The sequence below is a fragment of the Gopherus evgoodei genome, chromosome 7, assembly GCF_007399415.2.
Source record: "Gopherus evgoodei ecotype Sinaloan lineage chromosome 7, rGopEvg1_v1.p, whole genome shotgun sequence".
In the NCBI taxonomy this organism is placed as follows: Eukaryota; Metazoa; Chordata; order Testudines; family Testudinidae; genus Gopherus; species Gopherus evgoodei.
The window spans coordinates 130,030,446-130,052,141 of record NC_044328.1 but is presented as its reverse complement, the minus strand read 5'-3'; the positions used below and the strand labels follow the sequence as shown (position 1 = coordinate 130,052,141).

At 64.8% G+C, this 21,696-nt stretch overlaps 1 protein-coding gene across 5 annotated transcripts in view; it reads left to right on the top strand.

Moving 5' to 3' along the window:
* The window catches only part of LOC115654469 (ubiquitin carboxyl-terminal hydrolase 19-like), a 36,142-nt gene extending 17,744 nt beyond the window's left edge, over positions 1 to 18,398 (top strand). For 3 of the 5 annotated variants that reach the window (XM_030568799.1, XM_030568795.1, XM_030568796.1), the window contains 15 exons: positions 20 to 153; positions 1,197 to 1,355; positions 1,431 to 1,541; positions 2,647 to 2,757; positions 2,898 to 2,999; positions 3,205 to 3,345; positions 4,215 to 4,333; positions 4,439 to 4,576; positions 4,874 to 5,193; positions 5,654 to 5,764; positions 7,878 to 8,094; positions 8,410 to 8,562; positions 8,826 to 8,989; positions 9,073 to 9,233; positions 10,779 to 11,918. In XM_030568799.1, coding sequence (XP_030424659.1) covers positions 20 to 153; positions 1,197 to 1,355; positions 1,431 to 1,541; positions 2,647 to 2,757; positions 2,898 to 2,999; positions 3,205 to 3,345; positions 4,215 to 4,333; positions 4,439 to 4,576; positions 4,874 to 5,193; positions 5,654 to 5,764; positions 7,878 to 8,094; positions 8,410 to 8,562; positions 8,826 to 8,989; positions 9,073 to 9,233; positions 10,779 to 11,009 — 2,372 coding nt within the window. In that variant the 3' untranslated portion in view covers positions 11,010 to 11,918. Of the gene's footprint in view, positions 1 to 19; positions 154 to 1,196; positions 1,356 to 1,430; positions 1,542 to 2,646; positions 2,758 to 2,897; positions 3,000 to 3,204; positions 3,346 to 4,214; positions 4,334 to 4,438; positions 4,577 to 4,873; positions 5,194 to 5,653; positions 5,765 to 7,877; positions 8,095 to 8,409; positions 8,563 to 8,825; positions 8,990 to 9,072; positions 9,234 to 10,778; positions 11,919 to 17,509 lie in introns of those variants that run through there. The other 2 variants (XM_030568798.1, XM_030568797.1) reach the window with 2 other exon arrangements.
* Positions 18,399 to 21,696: the final 3,298 nt, after the last annotated feature.

Sequence of the window (21,696 nt, the reverse complement as noted above, 5' to 3'; positions counted from 1 at the left end):
TCCTGCGTGTCTCCTGCAGATCGCTCCTTTGAGGCTGAGATCAACTACACCAACCCGCTGGGCACGGGGGGCCGCCTGGCCATCGGCTTCGCTGTGCTCCTGCGAGCGCTCTGGAAGGGCACCCACCACGCCTTCCAGCCCTCCAAGCTGAAGGTGAGGAGGAGCCCCGGGCCGGGCGGGGTCACATCATCGTGCCAGTTCAGGGGACCCTCAGACGAGCGGGGCTGCCCTTGCTTCGGCGGCTGAAGGCAGTAGATGGAGAATACTGCAAGGCCACACGGGAGTCTGTGAAATGGCTGAGAAGCCGGCTAACTGAGAGGGCTCCAATCCCTTGTGACTGGGGAGGCTTTGGGCGGGTGTTTCCCCAGTGGGGCCCTGCTGGGAACAGTTCTTGGCCCTTCACTAGTTAACACTTTAATGGATGACCTGCAAGAAAACATCCAATCATCACGGATGAAGTTTGCCAATGGCCCGAGAATTGGGGGAGTGATATGCAGTGCAGAGGGCAGGTCGGTATTACAGAGCGATCAGGGTCACTTGGTAAATGGGGCGCAAGCAAACAACATGTTTTAATACAGCTAAATGGAAATGTGTCCATCTGGGGACAGCGTCGGCCACACTTAGAGGCTGGGGGGCTCTATCCCAGGAAACTGCAACTCTGAAAAGGACTTGGGGTCATGGGGGATAATCAGCTTTACGTGAGCTCCCACTGTGATGCCGTGGCCCATGAGAACAGATCCTGGGCTGGCCATGTCCCATGAGAACAGAGTGGGCGAGGGGCTGTTGGCTCCAGCAGCGAAGGGGTAACCCGTCCCTGGGGCTGGAGGCTGCTGCCAGACAAATTCGGGTGCTAATTATGGTGGGGGGTGGAAGATTCTCCATCCCAGGCCGTGGTTCAGTGAGGAGCGGGGGTTTGCTAACAGCTGTGCTCGAGGGGTTACAGCAGGCAGGTCTCTGCCCTGGGCTGGGCACGGGGCCAGACTAGGGGATCCCATGGGCCCTGCTGGCCTGGGGAGCTCAGGAGCCAGGACCGCCCAGCTAGCTGGGGCTGCTGCTGGGCTTTCCCTCTGCCCCTGCACTGGGCTCCTGGGGCAGGCGGCCCGCAGCCCCGAGCCCTGGCACAGAACTGGTGCTAGCAGCTCTCGCCAGCCTGGTGGTGCCGAGGGGCCTGTGCTTGTGACCGTTCCTGCCCGCAGGCAATCGTGGCCAGCAAGGCCAGCCAGTTCACAGGCTACGCCCAGCACGATGCCCAGGAGTTCATGGCCTTCCTTCTCGATGGGCTGCATGAGGACCTGAACCGCATCCAGAACAAGCCCTACACAGAGACGGTGGACTCGGACGGGCGGCCCGACGAGGTGAGTGCAGCCGCCGGGTGGAGGGTGCTGCCTTGGCCAGCGGGGCCGGGACGCTGACTTCTCCCTTCCCCTCAGGTGGTGGCAGAGGAGGCCTGGCAGCGGCACAAGATGAGGAACGACTCCTTCATTGTGGACCTCTTTCAGGGCCAGTACAAGTCCAAGCTGGTGTGCCCGGTGTGCGCCAAGGTAGGGCCCGGGGCCTGGCCAGCAGGTGTCTGTCCGTGGGGCGGTGGGCACAGCCTGCTCGGTGCAGGGTCACCGGGCCAGCCACAGTACCTGCTCCCTCAGCCACACTAGAGCCTGCCTTGCCAGCAGGGGTACTGGGTTCCTTGGCCATCCCGGGGGCTCATCCATCACTCCTCCTCCCACCCCAGTGCCCGGTGTCACCACTTCCTCTGACCCCGGGGCCTCTGCCTGCTCCTGTGCCGCTTGCCATGGGAGCCTTCCAGCCCAGGGCCCCTGCCCTGCCCTGCCCCGCCCCAGGGGCTCCTCCGCCGCTTGCCATCGGAGCCTTCCAGCCCAGGGCCCCTGCCCTGCCCTGCCCTGCCCTACCCCAGGGGCTCCTCCACTGCTTGCCATCGGAGCCTTCCAGCCCAGGGCCCCTGCCCTGCCCTGCCCCGCCCCAGGGGCTCCTCCACTGCTTGCCATCGGAGCCTTCCAGCCCAGGGCCCCTGTCCCGCCCCAGGGGCTCCTCCACTGCTTGCCATCGGAGCCTTCCAGCCCAGGGCCCCTGCCCTGTCCCGCCCCAGGGGCTCCTCCACTGCTTGCCATCGGAGCCTTCCAGCCCAGGGCCCCTGCCCCGCCCCAGGGGCTCCTCCACTGCTTGCCATCGGAGCCTTCCAGCCCAGGGCCCCTGCCCTGTCCCGCCCCAGGGGCTCCTCCACTGCTTGCCATCAGAGCCTTCCAGCCCAGGGCCCCTGCCCTGCCCTGCCCCGCCCCAGGGGCTCCTCCACTGCTTGCCATCGGAGCCTTCCAGCCCAGGGCCCCTGCCCTGTCCCGCCCCAGGGGCTCCTCCACTGCTTGCCATCGGAGCCTTCCAGCCCAGGGCCCCTGCCCTGTCCCGCCCCAGGGGCTCCTCCACTGCTTGCCATCGGAGCCTTCCAGCCCAGGGCCCCTGCCCCGCCCCAGGGGCTCTGCCTGCTCCTCCGCCGCTTGCCATCGGAGCCTTCCAGCCCAGGGCTCCGGCTCTTCCCCAGGGGCTCTGCCTGCTCCTCCGCCACATGCCATCGGAGCCTTCAGGCCCAGGGCTCTGGCTCTGCCCCGGCTGACTGTTCTGCCCTGTGCACTGCAGGTATCCATCACGTTTGACCCCTTTCTCTATCTGCCGGTGCCCCTGCCCCAGAAGCAGAAGGTGCTGACTGTCTATTACTTTGCGAAGGAGCCGCACAAGAAACCGGTCAAGGTAAGGAGCTCTCCTGCCATGTGCTTCGCTGCTGGTGGCTGGGGGCTCTCCCGGGAGGCGCGCGGCTCCTGGCTGGGCTCATGGGAGGGAGGTGAGCGGGGCTGGGCATGGCCTGGCTGACCGCCCTCTCTCCACGGCAGTTTCTCGTCAGCATCAGCAAGGAGAACTCCAGCGCTGCGGAGGTGCTGGACTCGGTCGCCCACAGCATGCGTGTGAAGCCAGAGAACCTGCGCCTGGCAGAGGTGAGTGCAGTGCCCCGCTCTGCAGAGCTTTGGGGCTGCCCCTGGTGCCTACGTCCGGTGTGCTGAGCCTGGCGGCATGGCCGTGGGAGCGCAGAGCTCTGTGTGTGCTCGGGAGCCAGGCCTTCCCCTGCCAGGGGCGCCCGTATGCCAACAGATGGGCCAGGCAGCCTGCGGACAGAGCCTCACTCCCCTGCTTCCCCGGCAGGTGATCAAGAGCCGATTCCACCGCGTGTTCCCGCCGTCCCAGTCGCTGGACACAGTCTCCCCCACAGACCTGCTCCTGTGCTTCGAGGTGCTGTCCCCAGAGCTGGCCAAGGAGCGGGTGGTGGTGCTGCAGGTCCAGCAGGTACGCAAGCTGCGGGAGGCCTGGGGGACTGGTCCCTTCTGCCGCAGGCAGCTCTGGGCAGCGCCAGCTGGGAGGGCAAGTCCAATGCCCAGCTGCCCTACTAAAGAGATCACTTGGCCAGTGGCTGGGACTTGCTGGCACCTTGCCGTGAGCCCAGGGGCTGCTCCGCATGCAGCACCCCCGCCAGTGGCCTTTCTCCTGGGCAGCGATGGGGGAGGAGCACAAAGCTGAGGCTGCCAGCCGGGGTTGGTGTCCTGTGCAGTCTCTGAGGAGAAAGGAGCTGGAGGCGGGCAAGGTGAGCTCTCCCCGACCTTCTGTGGGGCTCAGGCACCAGCCCAGCCCCTCCTCCTGCAGGGCTTCATCTGTCCAGGGGCTTGCGGTGACATGCAAGTGTCCCATTTGTAACTTCACTTCAGAACTGGGGGCCAGCCGGCCACCTCTTACCAAAAAGGCAAAAGAGACAACGGAAAAGATAAGAACGCGCCAAACGCCGTTTGTGTTTCCGTTCTGGTCTGGTCCAGTAAGAGCAGAGACAGCTGTGTGTCGTTTTGATTATAGAGTCCGCGAGAACCCTGGCAGAATTGACTTGCCGTGATTTGGACACGTAGCTGTGCATAGCGATTGTTTTCCTAACGTTTAGGAAGTGTTTTAGGAACATGTGCAGTAAAGTTGGTAGCCGCACTCTGAGGCCACCGAAACCTTCGTGAGAAACCTTGCACTACATCTCCCAGTTTGTGATTCCCCAGGGGCGGGCGGGGGCCGCAGTGTGTGCTGGGCCTGTCACCTCGCTGGCCCGCACTCCGCGGTGATGGTGCTGCAAGGATCCTGCCCTGCGTGCCAGCACGCCGCTGGGTAACCTTCTCCCTCAGCGTCCCCAGGTGCCCAGCGTCCCCATCAGCAAGTGCGCGGCCTGCCAGAAGGCGCAGCAGTCAGAGGACGAGAAGCTGAAGCGCTGCACTAGGTGCTACCGAGTGGGCTACTGCAACGTGTGAGTTGGCACGTGCGGGCGGGGGTGGGGGCAGCACTGGCTTGTCTGGGGGCAGTGGTAGGCTGGGGAGAGGGCCCTCGAGACTCAGTGATCTGCGTGTTACAGGGCGTGTCAGAAAACGCACTGGCCAGATCACAAAGCCCTGTGCCGGCCCGAGAACATCGGCTTCCCCTTCCTCATCAGTGTGCCGGAGTCGCGCCTCACCTACTCCCGGCTGGCCCAGCTCCTGGAGGGCTACGCAAGGTAAGGGCACCAGCTGGGCAGCTCTCGCACTGTCGCCTCTGCACCAGGGTCACGGGCCACGCTGCCGGGCCGCTCACTGAGCTCTCCCTGGCAGAGAGCTGTGGGAGTGGAGTGGCACCTTGCAGCCTGGCCCGCGGCCCCCCCTCGACGTCTCCGGCTGACAGAATTCCACACAAGGGGCTCTCTGCGCTCGCGGAGGGGGGCTGAACGGGGGGCTCCAGCCTGGGCGTGTACTCTTCTGGGCTCTGCATCTCTGTTCGCGCCCCCCCGGCTCTGATGGCTCTTCCCTCCCACAAGGTACTCGGTCAGCGTGTTCCAGCCTCCTTTCCAGCTGGGCCCGCAGCCCCTGCTCCCCGAGAAGCTGGACCTGCCTGCGAGGAGTAGCTGTGTGGCTGTCCCCCCTGCCCCAGAGGCAGGGGATGCAAACAGGGTCCCCCACCGGCAGGAGCCCCAGCTATCCACCCTGGAGCTGCACCCAGAGCTGGGGGAGGCCAGCGCAGTGCCCAGGAGTTCCGCGCTCGGCTCTGACTCGGGCTGCTCTGAGCACTCTCTGGAGGTGCAGGGCGAGGGCTGCTGGGTGAAGGAGCCGTCTTACGAGCGAGGCCCCAAGCCTGAAGGTAGGAGCCCCAGGGCTGCTCGGTGTCCCCGGCCCCACTGCCTTCCTGGCGCTGGCCAGCACAACCCTGCCAGCTCCGTGCGAGGGGATGCCCCAGGCAGCCCCGGAGATGGCAGCCCTTCCTACTGCCCAGGGCATCCTGTCTGCAGAGCCCCTCGCCTTCCCATCCCACTGCTCTGCCCTGCTGGAGGAGGCCGTCCCAGCCACCTGTCACTCGACCCTGCCGCAGGACCTAACCCAGCTCTCCTGTCCCCGGCTGCTGCGGGGCAGCTCCTGGCCCACCAGGGAGCAGGGGTGGTGATCTGCCCTTGTGGAGGGAGCGCTTGGTACCCACAGTCCCCCCCCCCGGAGCAGCAGAGCTGCTCCCCTCTGGAAGTGCCCTGTATGCCTGCAGAGGTTCCTGCAGCACAGGGGCCCTGCCGCTGAGCACTCCCTGAGCGGCTGCCTTTGCCTGTTCCCAGCTGCCGTCCCCGGGTACCAGCATGCGCCCGACGCCCTCAGTGCCCATGCCACTCAGTTCTACATCAACAAGATCGACGGAGCCAGCCGAGAGCACAAGCTGGAGGAGAAAGGTGAGCCTGGCCCGCCCCGCCCTTGCCTAGGCAACCGCCCCAGAGGTGCCCTCACTCCTGCCTGCCCGGGCCGTGCGCTCCTTGAGCACCCAGCGCAGGTGGGGCCGGAGCTCTTCTCCACAGGGCAGAGCTCAGCACCCATGCACGGGGGAGGAAATGCAGAACCACAGCCCGGACGCTGTCTCCCGGCTGGCGCGCACGCTGCAGGTCCTGAAGCTGAGCAGATTTCCATATGCACCCCATGGCACCTGGGTCCTGGGCACAGCCACACTGCATGGCTTTGATTGGGAGCCCCAGGTGGGCTGGCCACTCCTCCCTTCCTCGGGGCAGCAGCAGGGAGGGGAGTGGTAGCCCTGCCTGGCAGCCATCGGTTGCTAGTTTCTAGCTGAGGGGAGGAGAGCCTGATGCCAGGGCAGCTCTTCCCCTTCCCCGCCACTGGTTGGACCCTGGGGTGTCGGGGTGTGGGGGGTCTGGTGCCTGAGCCCCTGGCAGGGAGTAGTGAGGGGGGAGCAGGGGGCTGCTGTCTGAGCCAGGAGCAGAGTGGGGGGCAGCCCAGGGGGCTGGTGTCTGAGCCCCTGGTCAGGGAGCAGTGGGGGGCGGCCCAGGGGGCTGGCGTCTGAGCCCCTGGTCAGGGAGCAGTGGGGGGCGGCCCAGGGGGCTGGCGGCTGAGCCCCTGGGCAGGGAGCAGTGGGGGGCGGCCCAGGGGGCTGGCGGCTGAGCCCCTGGGCAGGGAGCAGTGGGGGGTGGCCCGGGGGGCTGGCGGCTGAGCCCCTGGGCAGGGAGCAGTGGGGGGCGGCCCGGGGGGCTGGCGTCTGAGCCCCTGGGCAGGGAGGAGTGGGGGGTGGCCCGGGGGTCTGGCGTCTGAGCCCCTGGGCAGGGAGCAGTGGGGGGCGGCCCGGGGGGCTGGCGTCTGAGCCCCTGGCCGCGAGCAGTGGGGGGCGGCCCGGGGGGCTGGCGTCTGAGCCCCTGGCCGCGAGCAGTGGGGGGCGGCCCGGGGGGCTGGCGGCTGAGCCCCTGGGCAGGGAGCAGTGGGGGGCGGCCCGGGGGACTGGCGGTTGAGCCCCTGGGCAGGGAGCAGTGGGGGGCGGCCCGGGGGACTGGCGGTTGAGCCCCTGGCTGTGAGCAGTGGGGGGCGGCCCAGGGGGCTGGCGGTTGAGCTCCTGGGCAGGGAGCAGTGGGGGGCGGCCCAGGGGGCTGGCGGTTGAGCTCCTGGGCAGGGAGCAGTGGGAGGCGGCCCGGGGGGCTGGCGGTTGAGCCTCTGGCTGCGAGCAGTGGGGGCCGGCCCGGGGGGCTGGAGGCTGAGCCGCTGGGCAGGGAGCAGTGGGGCGCGGCCCGGGGTCTGGAGGCTGAGCCCCTGGCTGCGAGCAGTAGGGGGCGGCCCGGGGGGCTGGAGGCTGAGCCCCTGGCCGCGAGCAGTGGGGGGTGGCCCGGGGGGCTGGCGGTTGAGCTCCTGGGCAGGGAGCAGTGGGGGGCGGCCCAGGGGGCTGGAGGCTGAGCCGCTGGGCAGGGAGCAGTGGGGGGCAGCCCAGGGGGCTGGTGGCTGAGCCCCTGGGCAGGGAGCAGTGGGGGGCGGCCCAGGGGGCTGGTGGCTGAGCCCCTGGGCAGGGAGTAGGGGTTGGCGGCTGAGCCCCTGGGCAGGGAGCAGTGGGGGGCGGCCCACGGGGCTGGCGGCTGAGCCCCTGGCTGCGAGCAGTGGGGGGCGGCCCACGGGGCTGGCGGCTGAGCCCCTGGCTGCGAGCAGTGGGGGGCGGCCCGGGGGGCTATAGGCTGAGCCCCTGGCTGTGAGCAGTGGGGGGGCGGCCTGGGGGGCTAGCGGTTGAGCCGCTAGGCAGGGAGCAGTGGGGGGCGGCCCGGGGGGCTGGCGGCTGAGCCCCTGGCCGCGAGCAGTGGGGGGCGGCCCGGGGGGCTGGCGGCTGAGCTTCTGGCCGCGAGCAGTGGGGGGCGGCCCGGGGGGCTGGCGGCTGAGCCCCTGGGCAGGGAGCAGGGGACTGGCGGCTGAGCCCCTGGGCAGGGAGCAGTGGGGGGCAGCCCACGGGGCTGGAGGCTGAGCCCCTGGCTGCGAGCAGTGGGGGGCGGCCCGGGGGGCTGGAGGCTGAGCCCCTGGCCATTGCAGGCGATGCCCCGCTGGAGCTGACGGACGACTGCTCCCTGGCCCTGGTGTGGAAGAACAACGAACGCCTCAAGGAGTTTGTGCTGGTGGAGTCCAAGGAGCTGGAGTGTGTGGAGGACCCGGGCTCGGCCAGCGAGGCGGCCAGGGCCGGCCACTTCACGCTGGGCCAGTGCCTCAACCTCTTCACCAAGCCCGAAGTGCTGGCGCCCGAGGAAGCGTGGTGAGGAGGGGCCGGCTCTGCTGTGGGGTCCCTGCTTGCCCTGGGCCGGGAGAGGCTGGTGACGGGCTCTGAGCCGTGGGCAGTGTCTCCCCCATGGGCTCTGGCCCTGGGCCTGCGGGGGGGCAGTGATTCCACAGGCTGTGGGGCCATGCTGCTCTGCCCCAGGCTGTGGGGCCGTGCTGCTGGCCACCCCTTCGCTCACAGCTCCGCTGGGTGGGGGGCAGCATCCAGGCCCCCGCCTAGGGCTCTCGGGGGAGGGTCAGGCTGCCTGGGCAGGGGAGCCCAGCAGCAGTGTAACCGGCTGTGCCTCCCCAGGTACTGCCCCCAGTGCAAGCAGCATCGCGAGGCCTCCAAGCAGCTCCTACTGTGGCGCCTGCCCAACGTGCTCATCATCCAGCTCAAGCGCTTCTCCTTCCGCAGCTTCATCTGGAGGGACAAGATCAACGACATGGTGGAGTTCCCGGTCCGGTGAGCTCAGATCCAGAGCTGCCTTGGCCCAGCCCCCCCAGGGGCACCCGGCTCCAGGCAGGCTGGGGGCTGGTGAGGGGGCCACCAGGCCAGCGGCAGGAGCGGCCTCTCATGGTTGCCTTGTCTCCCCAGGACCGTTGAGGCTTGGGCAGGCCAGGAGCCGAGGTGGGGGCTGGGCCGGGAGCCGAGGTGGGGGCTGGGGGGAGCCGAGGTGGGGGCAGGCCGGGGACGGGCAGGGGCTCATGGTTCCCTCCTCTCCCCAGGAGCCTGGACCTGAGCAAGTTCTGCATTGGGCAGAAGGAGGAGCAGCAACAGCCCATGTACGACCTGTATGCGGTGATCAATCACTACGGTGGGATGATCGGCGGGCACTACACGGCCTATGCCCGGCTGCCCAGCGACAAGACCAGCCAACGCAGCGACGTGGGTGAGGAGCCAGGCCAGGGCCATGCCCTGCCCAGGCGGGGGCTGTGCGGGCCGCGCGCTGACCCCGCTCTCCTCTCCCCTAAGGCTGGCGGCTCTTTGACGACAGCACGGTGACCACGGTGGACGAGAGCCAGGTGGTGACGAGATACGCCTACGTCCTCTTCTACCGCCGGCGGAACTCTCCCGTGGGGCGTCCCCCGGAGCACCGGCCAGACATGGCTGCCGCCGAGCCAGCCGCCAGCCAGGTGAGAGTTGCGGTACCTGTGCAGGTCGCCTGGCCAGCCGTTGGGGGTTCTGGGCAGCTGCTCACCCATCGAGGGGCTTTGAGGGAGACGGGGGGGTGCAGCCCCAGGCTGGGGCTCGGCATGGGGTGCCAGTGGGCAGGCACCACATGACAGGAGCTGGGGAGCCCAAGGGGCAGGGCAGAGCGCAGCAGGGCCCTTCCATCCTCAGGGCTGCACTGCGGGGAGCCCAGAAGGCCCCTGTGAGGGTTATGGAGCCTGAATCCCTGGTGACCCCAGTGAGGGGGTCGCCTTGAGCGAGCAGCTGGGATGCCAAGGTGGCACCCAGCTGTGGAGCGGGCTCAGCCGCCAGCGCTGGGGAGACAGGGCTACGCAGCCCTGCAGGGGCAGCCGGTGCTGCGGCTCGTCATGTTAGCAGCAGGAGGCGTGGCCCCAGGTTCCCCTTCCTGGCCTGTGCACCACTGCCCAGAGACCCGCCGCCCTGTGCCGCTTCCGTCCATGCCAGGAGATGGTGCCACTCAGCCGGGCTGCTGGCCACTTGGGCTCGGAGGGCGCTTTCCAGATACTCGCTTGGCTTGGCGCCCGGCACGGCCTGTGCCAGGCTGGCTCCTTGCCTGGTTCCTCGCCCAGCTCCTCGCATGGGGCTCAGCGCTCGTGGTCGGGGCCTGGAGCGGCTGCTGCAGGCAGGAATCCGGCTGGCTGCGTGGCTCCTGCCCCAGAGCACCGAGGGCCCTGTACTGAGCAGGCCCAGATCTGGGCGCAGCAGCGGCTAAGGAGAGGAGCTCACCCCGTCTCTGCGAATCAACGACAGCCAGGGAAACTCTCGCCAGCTGGAGGCAGGGCAGGGGAGCAGTGCGAGGTGCCTGTAAGGGCGGCATGCGGGGGACCCCCGTCACCTCCTCTCACAGCTGCCTGCAGCGGGGCAGCGTGCAGCTGCTTGGATTCCCATCTGCAAGCGGCAGGAGGCGCCAGGCTGCTCCCCCAGATCACTGCCGCCGTCCTGTGCACTCGGTGCCCACCTGTAGAAACCGAACTGTGACTGGCTGTTCCCAGCTCTCCTGTGGCTGCAATTGGCCATCCCTGGGAATAATCCTCCTGTGATTGGCGGTCGTCTGACTGATTCTCTCGGTTCCCACCTGCAAAAGCTGGGCTCTGACTGGCTGTCGTCTGATCCTCTTGCATTTGGCAAATCTGGGCTGTGACTGGCGGGCGTCTGTGCCCTGCGCTCCTGGAGCCGCTGGTCTAGGATTCCTGAGTCACTGCTGGCGCTGGGAGATGCCATCCTACAAAGCCAGCCTCAACTGGCCGCCTTCCTGGCTCCTCGGCTCACCCCGAGCCCTGCCTGGTGCCTGTCTGCCTGCTGCTGGAGCCCAGGGAGGGGAGACGGCGCAGGGCCTGCTGGCTGCCCGGATCACAAGCTGCGAGTGCTGGTGGCCGGGGGAGGGCCTAGCTGGCCGCTCGGTGGCCAAGCTGCGCCCGGTGGGGGATGGCGAGACGGGTTGCTTGGTGTGTTCTCCTCAAGTGCTGACGCAGGTTTCCACATCGCAGGCTTCTCTGATCTGGCAGGAACTGGAGGCCGAAGAGGAAGAGGAGCCCGAGGCTCGCAGGAGGCATGCCAGGACGCCCTGTCGGCCCCGTGGCCAGAAGGCGAGCCAGGCCGCCCGGCAGCACTCTGACGAAGGCTGCCTCCGATATGTTGTGCTGGGCACCATGGCAGCCATTGTGGCACTCTTCCTAAATGTCTTCTACCCCCTCATCTCCCAGAGCCGCTGGAGATAAGCGCTGGGAGGGCAGCCTGACCAGTTCCAGCCGCCCTGGCGAGGGCTGCTCTGTGCCGAGGGCATTGGGACACCTCGCCAGGTAGGTGCTGGAGTGAGCCCCGCTGCCATAGCGCCCACCATGGAGACCTCGCCGGGCAGCCCCCCTTGCTCTGCAGCATACACGGCCAGGCTCCGTCCGGCTCCTGGGGAGTGGGGACTCTCCAGGCTGCTCTGCCCATCGGCCGGGGCCGCCCTCCAGCAGCATGTGCTCTGGGGTGCAAGCAGCTGGAACTGCAGACCAGCGAAACGCAGCTGGGCCTGCAGCGTGCTACTAGCCTGGGAGATCGGATCACTGCTGGCACTGCAGCCCCGAGGATGGTACGTGCTGACCCAGGCAGGTCTTGGCCAAGCAGTAGTGAGGTTGGGACTGGTGCAGCGCTGGTCTCCTCTACTGCAGAGCGATCTCCCGCTGAGCCTAGCGCTCCCTCGTGCTAGCCGTGGGCTCTGCTCCTGGCACACTGGGTCCTAGGGTGCCCGTGACTCCAGGCGTGGTGCTGCCCGGAGGTGGCTGGCAGGCTGGCCTCAGGGCCGTCACACACACAGTTGTTCGGGCTCATGCCCGCTGGACTTGGCTGCCTCCCTGATGATTGGCCCGCTGGCTGTGGCCTTGTGACTAATAGTCCCCAGTGTGCAGCAGATCTGCCTGCTCTGCCCCCGTGTGCCGGCTGGGAGTCCCACAGCCCGGGTGGGCTGAGCCTCGGCCACGGTCCAGCACGAGCTGGTGAGAGGTGGGAGCCAGTCTCTCTGCCCTGCCTGGGGAAACCCCGCCTGGCGCTGGGCCCGGGGAGGCAAGTTCCCGCCAGGACAGCAGCAAAGTGCCCTCCGTTGTATACTGTATGGACCATCTGAATAAAGCCGGGCTGTCCCAGCCATGCGGTGCCCGTCTCCTTTCTCTGCGGCAGGGAATGACTCGCCAGGGGCCAAGGGAACTGGCACCAGACCCCTATCTCTGCCGTAGTCGCGCCACCGCGTGCCGCACTCTGCTCAGCTGTCCTTGGGCTGCTCTTCGTGCCCGTGCTGCTGCCCAGCCTGTGGGCCTGAGAGCTGCACGGCAGAGCCAGCCCACCCTACGCTGCAGCTCGGCTGAGAACAGGGCCTGCCAAACGCCAGGGCAGAGCCCGCCCAGGCAGGTGGGGAACTGGGGCTCCAAGCAGGCATGCGCTGGGCTGGACTGGGGGGAGAGAAGCCCTGCTAACGCTGCAGAGGGATGTCAGGGGGCTGAGCTAGGAGGAGTCTGATGTGCAGAGTAGCACTGTGGGGTGCCCAGGGTGGGTCGCTCAGTGTGGCTCGGGGTGCATGGCATTCTGTCCGGATTTGTGCACTGCGCTGCACCCCTGCCTGATGCAGCCCAGGCGAGTAGTCTGCTGTAGGGTGCGGCGACCCCTACGGCAGGCGATGGCAAAGACCTGGCTGTCTCACACCTGTGAATGCAGCACCACATGCAGCCCCGCTGTTGGCCTAGCCCCCCGCCCAGCCTGCCTGTGCATAGCCCCTGCTGGCGGGGGGTGGGCGAGCCCTGGAGCGAGACAGGGGCACAGCAGGCTCTGGCCTGGGACAGGCTGTGCCTGTGGCACTTGGCTGGCTTCGCAGGGCTGGGGCTTGCCTTCAGCACTCTTGGCAGCCCAGACACAATGCGGGGCGCCTGGCGGCGTCTGCTGCTAGTGGCCTTGGCTGGCTGGGAGGGGAGCACGGGGCTCAAGGGCTGACCCTTCTCTGGAGTCAGTGAGGGAGACCCCTGCTGACCCCAAGGAAGGGGCGACTGGCCCAAGAGTTCTGGATTCTGGCCCAGTGCTGAGCCATACTTCCTCTGTCCTCACAAGGAGGAAGAGGCAGGGCTGGGGCCAGTCTCCGCCCTGTCACCTGCCCCTCTGGGTCTTGGGCCTGGTCAGTACAAGTTCCAAGGACCTGCCATGGGGGCAAGGGGCAGCTCTGGGTCAGTAGGAGCTGTAGGGTCTTGCTCTTGGCCTGTGGTTTTGGCCTATCCCCACCCAACTTCATTAGAAAAGAAAGGGAGGGCCCCACAAGCTAGGGCCAGGCAGCCCTGTGGCGGGGAAATTGGTGCTGGCACACCATGCGGTCCTGGGCACTGCCCATTTGGCTCCATGCGCAGCCACAGCCAGCAAGCCGAGGAGTGGCTGGAGAGCGTGTGCAAACCGTGGGGTCCTGGGCACTGCCCACTTGGCTCCGTGCGCAGCCATGGCCAGCAAGCCGAGGAGTGGCTGGAGAGCGTGCACACACTGTGCGGTCCTGGGCACTCCCCACTTGGCTCCGTGCGCAGCCATGGCCAGCAAGCCAAGGAGTGGCTGGAGAGCGTGTGCAAACCGTGGGGTCCTGGGCACTGCCCACTTGGCTCTGTGCGCAGCCATGGCCAGCAAGCCGAGGAGTGGGCTGGACAGCGTGCGCGCACCCTGCAGTCCTGGGCACTCCCCACTTGGCTCCGTGCGCAGCCACGGCCAGCAAGCCGAGGAGTGGCTAGAGAGCGTGCGCAAACCATGGGGTCCTGGACACTGCTCACGTGGCTCCGTGCGTAGCCACGGCCAGCAAGCCGAGGAGTGGGCTGGAGAGCGTGCACACACCGTGGGGTCCTGGGCACTGCCCACTTGGCTCCATGCGCAGCCACGGCCAGCATGCTGAGGAGTGGGCTGGAGAGTGTGGGCAAACCGTGGCGTGGCCAAGAGAGATGGACGCCTGCACTAGGACTCTGCACTCTTGCCCCAGCCAAGGACGTGAGATCCTGGTGGCGGAGAGGGCTGGAGCCCCCATCACACAGCTCAGCAGGGCCTAGCATGCTGCTTCCTGGGATCCTGGCTCTTACTGTGCTCTTTCCTTGGCACTGGCTGAGCTCCTGTGGGGATGTCACGGCAGGCAGGAGCCGCCTCCCTCTGATCCCATGAGCCTCCCGGGAATCGCCCTGAGGAAGCACAAGGGGGCATGGCCCCAGTGGGGGTGCTCAGGATCACGGGGCAGCCATCTCTCCGAGTCCAAGGCCACAAGAGACCATTGTGATCATCTCGTCCGATCGCTGAGAGCAGATCCTTGAGGAAAACGTCCCAGCTTCAGTGCTGAAGTTCCAGGGATGGAAAATCCACTATGACCCCTGGGAAACTGTCCCAACAGTTACTTCCCCTCCCTTGTTTCCCGTCGGACTTCGTCTAGCTTGAACTTCCAGCCACAGGATCGTGTTAGACTGAAGAGCCCGTGTTCCCCATGTCGGCACGGCCCGGCTCATGGGGGAGCTAACCAGACCGAGCCCCTCGCCTCCCTCCCTGCAAGGCAGGTTTCTAACCCTTTCATCATCTCCTGGCTCTGCTCTGAGCCCTCTGCAATTTATCAACATCCTCCTGGCACTGTGCTCACCAGAGCTGGACCCAGGATTCCCGCAGCGATCACACCAGTGCCAGATACTGAGGCAAAATCACCTCTCTGCTCCTCCAGATTCCCTGTTTATACATCCCAGGATCCTACATTAGCCCGTTTGGCCACAGCATCCTATTTAGAGCTTATGCTCAATGATTATCCATCCCTTTCAGAGGCCCTGTTCCCAGCATCGAGCCCCTGGACCTGCGAGTACAGCCAATGTGCTCTGTTCCTGGATGGGTACACTTACCTGGCGCTGTAGTAAAATTGATATTGTTTGGTTGAGCCCAGTTTGCTCTGTATCCAGGGCCGGTGCTTCCATTTAGGCGACCTAGGCGCTTGCCTAGGGCACCAGGATTTGGGAGGGCAGCAGACTGCTCCGGTGGACCTCCCGCAGGCGTGCCTGCGGACGGTCCACTGGTCCCGTGGGTCCGGTGGAGTATCCGCAGGCACGCCTGTGGCAGGTCTACCGGAGCCGCGGGATCAGCGAACCATCCGCAGGGACACCTGGGGTAGATCCACCGGAGCTGCGGGACCGGCGCCAAAAACCGTGGCTCCGCTCCTGTCTGTATCACTGACCTGTTCCCAATGTTTGTCATCTGCAGACTTCCAGTGATTTCGTTTTCTTCCAAGGCACCGACAGAAACATTGACTAGCGAAGAGCCAAGAACTGCTCCCTGCAGGACCCCACTGGAAACGCCGATGGTTCCCTGCATGCAATGCCCCATTGAGACCTATCAATGAGCCCTGTAACTCGATAGCATTCTAGTCTGCCAGGCCATGACACACACCTTCCAGGAGTCTGTACGGCAGCACTAGTGCCCTGAGCCATCAGACGTGTCAGCTCGTCAGAAAATCCACTTAGTTTGGCAGGATGTTTTCTACAAAGTCATCTGAACTGGCACTGAGGACACAATCCTCCTTCAGTTCTGCACTAATCGAGTCCTTTACTAGCCGCTCCGTTATCTTGCCGAGATCGATGTCAGGATGACAGGCCAGTAATTACCCAGGTCATCCCATTTACCCTTTTTAAAAATGGTTACACCGTTAGCTTTCTTCCAGGGATCTGGAACTTCTCCGGTGCTCCGGAACGTCTGAAAAACCAGCCTTAACTGCCCAGCAAGCTCCTCAGCCAGCTCTTTTAAAACTCTTGGACGCTAGTTATCTGGACCTGCTGATTGTCAAATGTCTGACTTTAGTAGCTGCTGTTCAACATTCTCCAGAGACACTAGTTTGTGGGCAGTAGCCGCATGTCTCGATGAAGCAAAGGTTGAAAAGGACTCCGGGAGGAGGGTGTGAAACGCCATCAGAAGATGCTTTGCCATAATAGCGAAGAGATTGCCAAGCCGGCGGCTGGTTGCTTGGCTCAGCTTGGGGGTGTACAGTGTAGTTCTGGGCTGCCCTGCAAGGGGCCCTGCGGGGATGCCAACACTTACAGTGACCTCGCTAAACGGAAGGCGGTGACGGCCGTGGACATGGCTTATGCTCGGAAATGACTGCGTTGAACTTTGTGCGGATTCAGGGGCTAAGCCTTTCTCCTGCTTTACCTTTAAAACCCAACCAGCCAGAGAGAGGAGTGGCCTAGGAGGAGGAGGAGGAGACGGTGTTCACAGTGTTTTCCACCAGACACAGTGCAGAGAGATTGATACAACACCTCTCCCTTTCCTGTGTGTTGGTTGCAAATTCTGCCATGTTCCTCTAGTAATGGCGCAGTACCATTGTCAGGATTCCTTTGGTCCTAATGCCCTTCAGCTCCTCCTTATTGTCCTTAACTCTGCTGGCCTTAGATTTCTCCTTGTGTCCCCTGGCTTCCCTTACCAAGTCTCCCCAGTTCCTAGCTTCCGATTTATATTCATTACTATCAACTGTCCCTTCCTTCCCCTGGCTGTGTAGGTTTTTCTAAGTGTATATAATGCAGAGAGTTGCCTCCACTTCCCCTCTGAACGCGGTTGGAGTCTTAGCCCACGCGGCCTCCTTCCTTGCGTGTGGCTTTTCGAGCGCCCAGGCCAGTGCTCAGAAACCATCCCCGTGAGCAGTCGCGTTTCTGACTAGAATTCTTATCCCAGCTGCGGGGCTCAGAATTGTTTGCAGCTTTGTGACCTTGGTCCTTTTAAAGCAGCGTGTGTGTCTGTCTCCCTGAGCGGGACCTGCTGAGCTCTGGGCTGAGTCCCGCTTTCTCTGGCCATTCCCGCGGGCTGGATACAGCGCTTTTGGAGTGAGGGAATTGGCCTCTTTCATGCTGGCGTGGCTGTTCCCAGGGCACCCCCTGCCGGCGGCATGCTGCGCTGACAGCTCCTGGTGCTGGTGCCCCCTGGGCTCTTCCTTGGGCACCCTCCTGCTGCAGTGCTGGCTGGATCCTCACCCCAGTCCCCCGCCTCCTGGGAGCGCAGTGCTGGCATGGCCTGGCTAGGAGCAACCCTCCCGTTGTCGCCGGTGCCCTGTGCTGGCTGCGGCTCCCTGGAGCGGTTCAGGGAGGCGTGGCTGGAGCTCTGGGCGCTCGTGGCCCAGCACCACCTGCTGTCGCACTCCAGCTAAAGCTGGATGGGGCTGCCCTGGTCTGTGCCTTCAGGAGAGCGTGGGCCTGGCCCTGGCAGCGGCTGGGCATCCTGGCACAGCCGCCCTGCTGCAGACAAGGCGACCCCCCGGTGCTGTGCAGAGGCCTCTGCTGCTCGCTCAGGCACTGGAGGAAGCAGTTGGAGCGCTCTGGGGCCCTCAGCGCTGCTGCTGCCTCCTTGCCATGTTCTTGCTGTGCGAGGCGGCTGCTGCCGCCACTCAGGGCTCGCTGCCCCGGCCTGCGCGCGCTGTGTGTGTGCGTGTGTGTGCGTGTGTGTGTGTGTGTGTGTGTGTACATACGTACACGCACACTCTGCAGCACCTCTCTGGGCTGGGGCTGTGTCCTGAGCCCCGCTGGGCCCCTCCTCCCCAGGGCTCCCTTAGCACGCTGACCCCCAGGGGGCTGGGGGGGGATAGGAGCTAGCCTAGGTTTGGCCCCCGTCCCGCTAGTCTGTGCTCGCTGTGGCCTCGGCCTCGCCCTGCACCGTGGGCGTGAAGGGGGGGCTGGGGGCCGGGCTGCCCTCTCTGACCTCCTTGTTCTGTTTGCAGGGCATGAACCCCGTGTCGTTCGGCTCCGCCACCGCCCCCGAAGGAGGCCCCCCGCCGTCCCCCACCGGGCTCCCGGATCGCTTTGCCAGCCCCACAGAGTGCCCCACCCCCTCCTACAGCAACATGGAGGAAGTCGACTGAGACGCAGCTGGCTGCTGGCGGGGGTGGAGGTGCAAGGGGCTGTTCTGGGGCCTCTTGCTCCTTGCCAGGGGGTCCCTGCCCTGGCCCTGCTCAAGCACTTTCCTCTCGGCCCCTGCCCTGCTGGGTAACGGTTTCATTGGCTGCTGGGCAGGGATAGGGGTAGTAGGGCCCAGGGCTGCATGGGCCTGGGGCAGCTTGCTAGGGATCACCTGGCCCCAATCCTGGGAACAGAACCTGCTGCTCCTTTGTGGGGCTGGGACTGGGGCTTCTCTCTGTTCCCCAGGGCCTGGCAGCTCCCTGCCATGGTAATTGGCAGGATGGGTGTGGGGCAGGCTCCCTCTCCAGGGGCTGGGCCTGCCGATGGTGGCTTTGCCCGCTCTCCTTGTCTTGCTGTTGACAGGATCCCCGTGGTGCCCGTGCCCCTGCAACCGTGGGTGCCTGGCACGGGGGGTTACAGCCCGGCCCTGCTGGGTGGGGTGAGAGGAAGGCAGGCACCTCTGCGAACGGGTGCTAGAGCCAGCGGCTGCCTGCCCATGCCCAGCAGCCACCCCCAGGGCATGTGCCCCCTTCTCCCGTGCATTGGCGCATTCTCTGGAATCTCGTTCTCTGGCCCCTGGGACCCGACTGCTGCTGTCTCCCTTGATTCTCCCCAGGCGGAGCCCTTGTCCCCCTCCGGCCAGCTGCTGCTCCCCCTCACTTTGTATAAAGTTGGTGTTTGTCTTGAGTCATTAAATTCTACTGAACTCTGCCCAGGGCTGTGGGGCATGTGTGGGGCGCTGGGCCCTGGCCGCCCCATGGGGGATGCTGCCCTGGGCCTCTGCCCACCTGGAATTGCAGTGAAATGCCCTCACTCGCTGCAGTGGGCCAGGCCTCAGTCAGGCCCCAGAGCACCGCCGTGGGTGTGAGGCACTGAGAGGGCCCTACAGAGCCGTCCCCGCCGCTTGCTAGCTGAGGCCATTTCCACAGGGCTCTCGGCACCAGCCGCAGTGAGGCCTGGGCTGAGGGGGCAAGAGGGATTGGGTGAGTGGGGAGGTGCTCGCGGGCGCTTGCCTCACACTTTCGCAGTCCAGCGGCCTGTGGGTGTGGTGCCAGTGGGCCACACAGCTGCAGCAGCTGCTGGGACTCAGGGCCTGGGACCCCCATTCGCGGGGCTGGGAGCGGCCCCAGCCCCAGCCCTAGCCCTAGGAGGTTCTTCCAGCTCAGCTTTGAGTGCTTCTGAGCCCCAGCCAGCCCTGTATTCTTGCTGGCAAGTTAAAGAAGTACGGGCTGGATGAATGGACTGTAAGGTGGATAGAAAGCTGGCTAGATCGTCGGGCTCAACAGGTAGTGACCAACGGCTCCATGTCTAGTTGGCAGCCGGTTTCAAGCCGAGTGCCCCAAGGGTTGGTCCTGGGTCCAGTTCCGTTCGGTTCAATATCTTCATTAATGATCTGGAGGATGGCGTGGACTGAACTCCCGGCAAGTTTGCGGATGACACTAAACTGGAAGGAGTGGCAGATACGCTGGAGGGTAGGGACAGGATACAGAGGGACCTAGACAAATTAGAGGATTGGGCCAACAGAAACCTGATGAGGTTCAACAAGGACAAGTGCAGAGTCCTGCACTTCGGACAGAAGAATCCCATTCACTGTTACAGACTAGGGACTGAATGGCTAGGAAGCAGTTCTGCAGAAAAGGACCTCGAGGTTACAGTGGACAAGAAGCTGGATATGAGTCAGCAGTGTGCCCTTGTTGCCAAGAAGGCTAACGGCGTTTTGGGCTGTATAAATAGGGGCATTGCCAGCTGATCGAGGGATGTGATCATTCCCCTCTATTCGACATTGGTGAGGCCTCATCTGGATACTGTGTCCAGTTTTGGGCCCCACACTACAAGGAGGATGTGGAAAAATTGGAAAGAGTCCAGTGGAGGGGAACAAAAATGATTAGGGGGCTGGAGCACATGACTTATGAGGAGAGGCTGAGGGAACTGGGATTGTTTAGTCTGCAGAAGAGAAGAATGAGGGGGGATTTGATAGCTGCTTTCAACTACCTGAAAGGGGGGTTCCAAAGAGGATGGATCTAGACTGTTCTCAGTGGTAGCAGATGACAGAACAAGGAGCAATGGTCTCAAGTTGCAGTGGGGGAGGCCTAGGCTGGATATTAGGAAACACTATTTCACTAGGAAGGTGGTGAAGCACTGGAATGGGTTCCCTAGGGAGGTGGTGGAATCTCCTTCCTTAGACGTTTTTAAGGTCAGGCTTGACAAAGCCCTGGCTGGGATGATTTAGTTGGGGTTGTTCCTGCTTTGAGCAGGGGGTTGGACTAGACACCTCCTGAGGTCCTTTCCAACCCTGAGCTTCTAAGAGTCTCTGACACGAGCTCAGCAGCAGGAGGCTGTCCCAGTCCTTAGCTGGGAGTCCCGTGGAAAGCCCAGGGCTGCAGGGAGCAGTGGAGATGTTGGAAGCCATTAGGGGGCATCCCTGGCAGTCCCCACTGACCCTGAGTCCCTACTGCTGTGAGCGGGATGGGGGCTTAGTGGGAGGTGCTCTCCCCTAGCAGGCAGGGCTGGCCCCAGGGGAGCAGTAGGGAGAGGGATAGCTCAGTGATTTGAGCCTTGGCCCCCTAAACTCAGGGTTGTGAGTTCAATCCTTGAGGGGACCACTTAGGGATCTGGGGCAAAATCAGTCCTTGGTCCTGCTAGCGAAGGCAGGGGCTGGACTCAATGACTGTCATTGAGTGGGGGGGGGGAGTCAGGGCCCAGCACCCCCGAGTTCCTGCGATGCACCAGGACTCTCAGCCAGCCAGTAACACAGGTGGTTTAGATGACAGGGACACAGTCCAGGACAGGCCTTGTCGGTACAGACAGCAGGACCCCCTTTAGTTAGGTCCACTGGGGCCCCAGGGAGGCCACAGCCCCGTTGCGGGGGGCACCCCTCTCCATTTCCCAGCCAGTGGCAAACTGAAACCCCTCCAGATTCTCAGCCTCCCCCTGGCTCCTTCCCCAGCCTTTGTGTTGCTTTGTCCAGTGTCCCGGGCAGAAGTGTCACCTGGCCTCCAACCCCCCTCCTGGGGTCTCAGGTATCCTCCCTTCCCCAGTGCAGCCGTCCCAGCACAACTCCCCTGCAACCTTCCCAGGTCAGTGCTCCCCACTCAGCATCGGCAGAACACAGCCACAACATTCCCACTTCGGCACAATGATCTTTCAGGGTCCTTTCCAGCTGTATGAGATAGGTGCTGTGGGGCAGGGAGTGGGCTGGGGGCTCAGCAGGGGGCACTCTCCCCTGGCAGGTGGGGCTCGCCCTAGGGGGGTGTTGGCCTCACCTCGTGCGGGGGGGGCCTTGCAGGCAGCCCCCAGCGCAGCCGACGGATGCGCCTGCTGCACCCAGCCACAGACACAAACCTCTTGGGCTCCTGAGCTTGGCCAGGCACTGCCTTAGCGCCGAGTGCAGGGACCTCACCCCGCTCTGGGAGCAGGGCCTGCCCCACGGCACACTGCAGCCCGGCACTGGCCGCCCTCCCGCCAGGAACCCACCCAGCTCTGCCTGAACTACCAAGCCACCTCCATGCAGGCTGCGCACGCAGCTTCTTCCAATGATGGTTCCACCTGCAGTGTTACCCAGAGCTACCCCCAGCAGCCCTGGACCGGCCCCAACAGCCCTACACATTCACCTGGAGGACACCAGGAAAAGCCACAGACAAGCCCTGGAGCTCCCCAGCGGGAGGTGTCTGTGCGGCTCTCGCCGAAACCCCTGCCCCCAAAGCGGCCGTCTTGTCACTGGCCTGCTCTGCCAGCTCCTGGGCTCCCACTGCCTTCCCCGGCAAATCAGCCCAGCCCCCCCTGAGCTCACTGCACCCCGTTCTCGCTAAGTACACCCTACTCTCCATGGCGCACTCGGCCCCTTCGCTGACCCCCAGCCCTGCTCGCTCTGGGCCCCCCCCACAGCCCAGATGGTGTCATCAAATAGAAAAGTATTATTACATTAACACAATAAGACTCCAGAGGGGCTGATGAGCCCCCTCCCGCCCTTCCCCCCCCCCAGCGTCCATTCCCCCTCCCTCTGGTTACA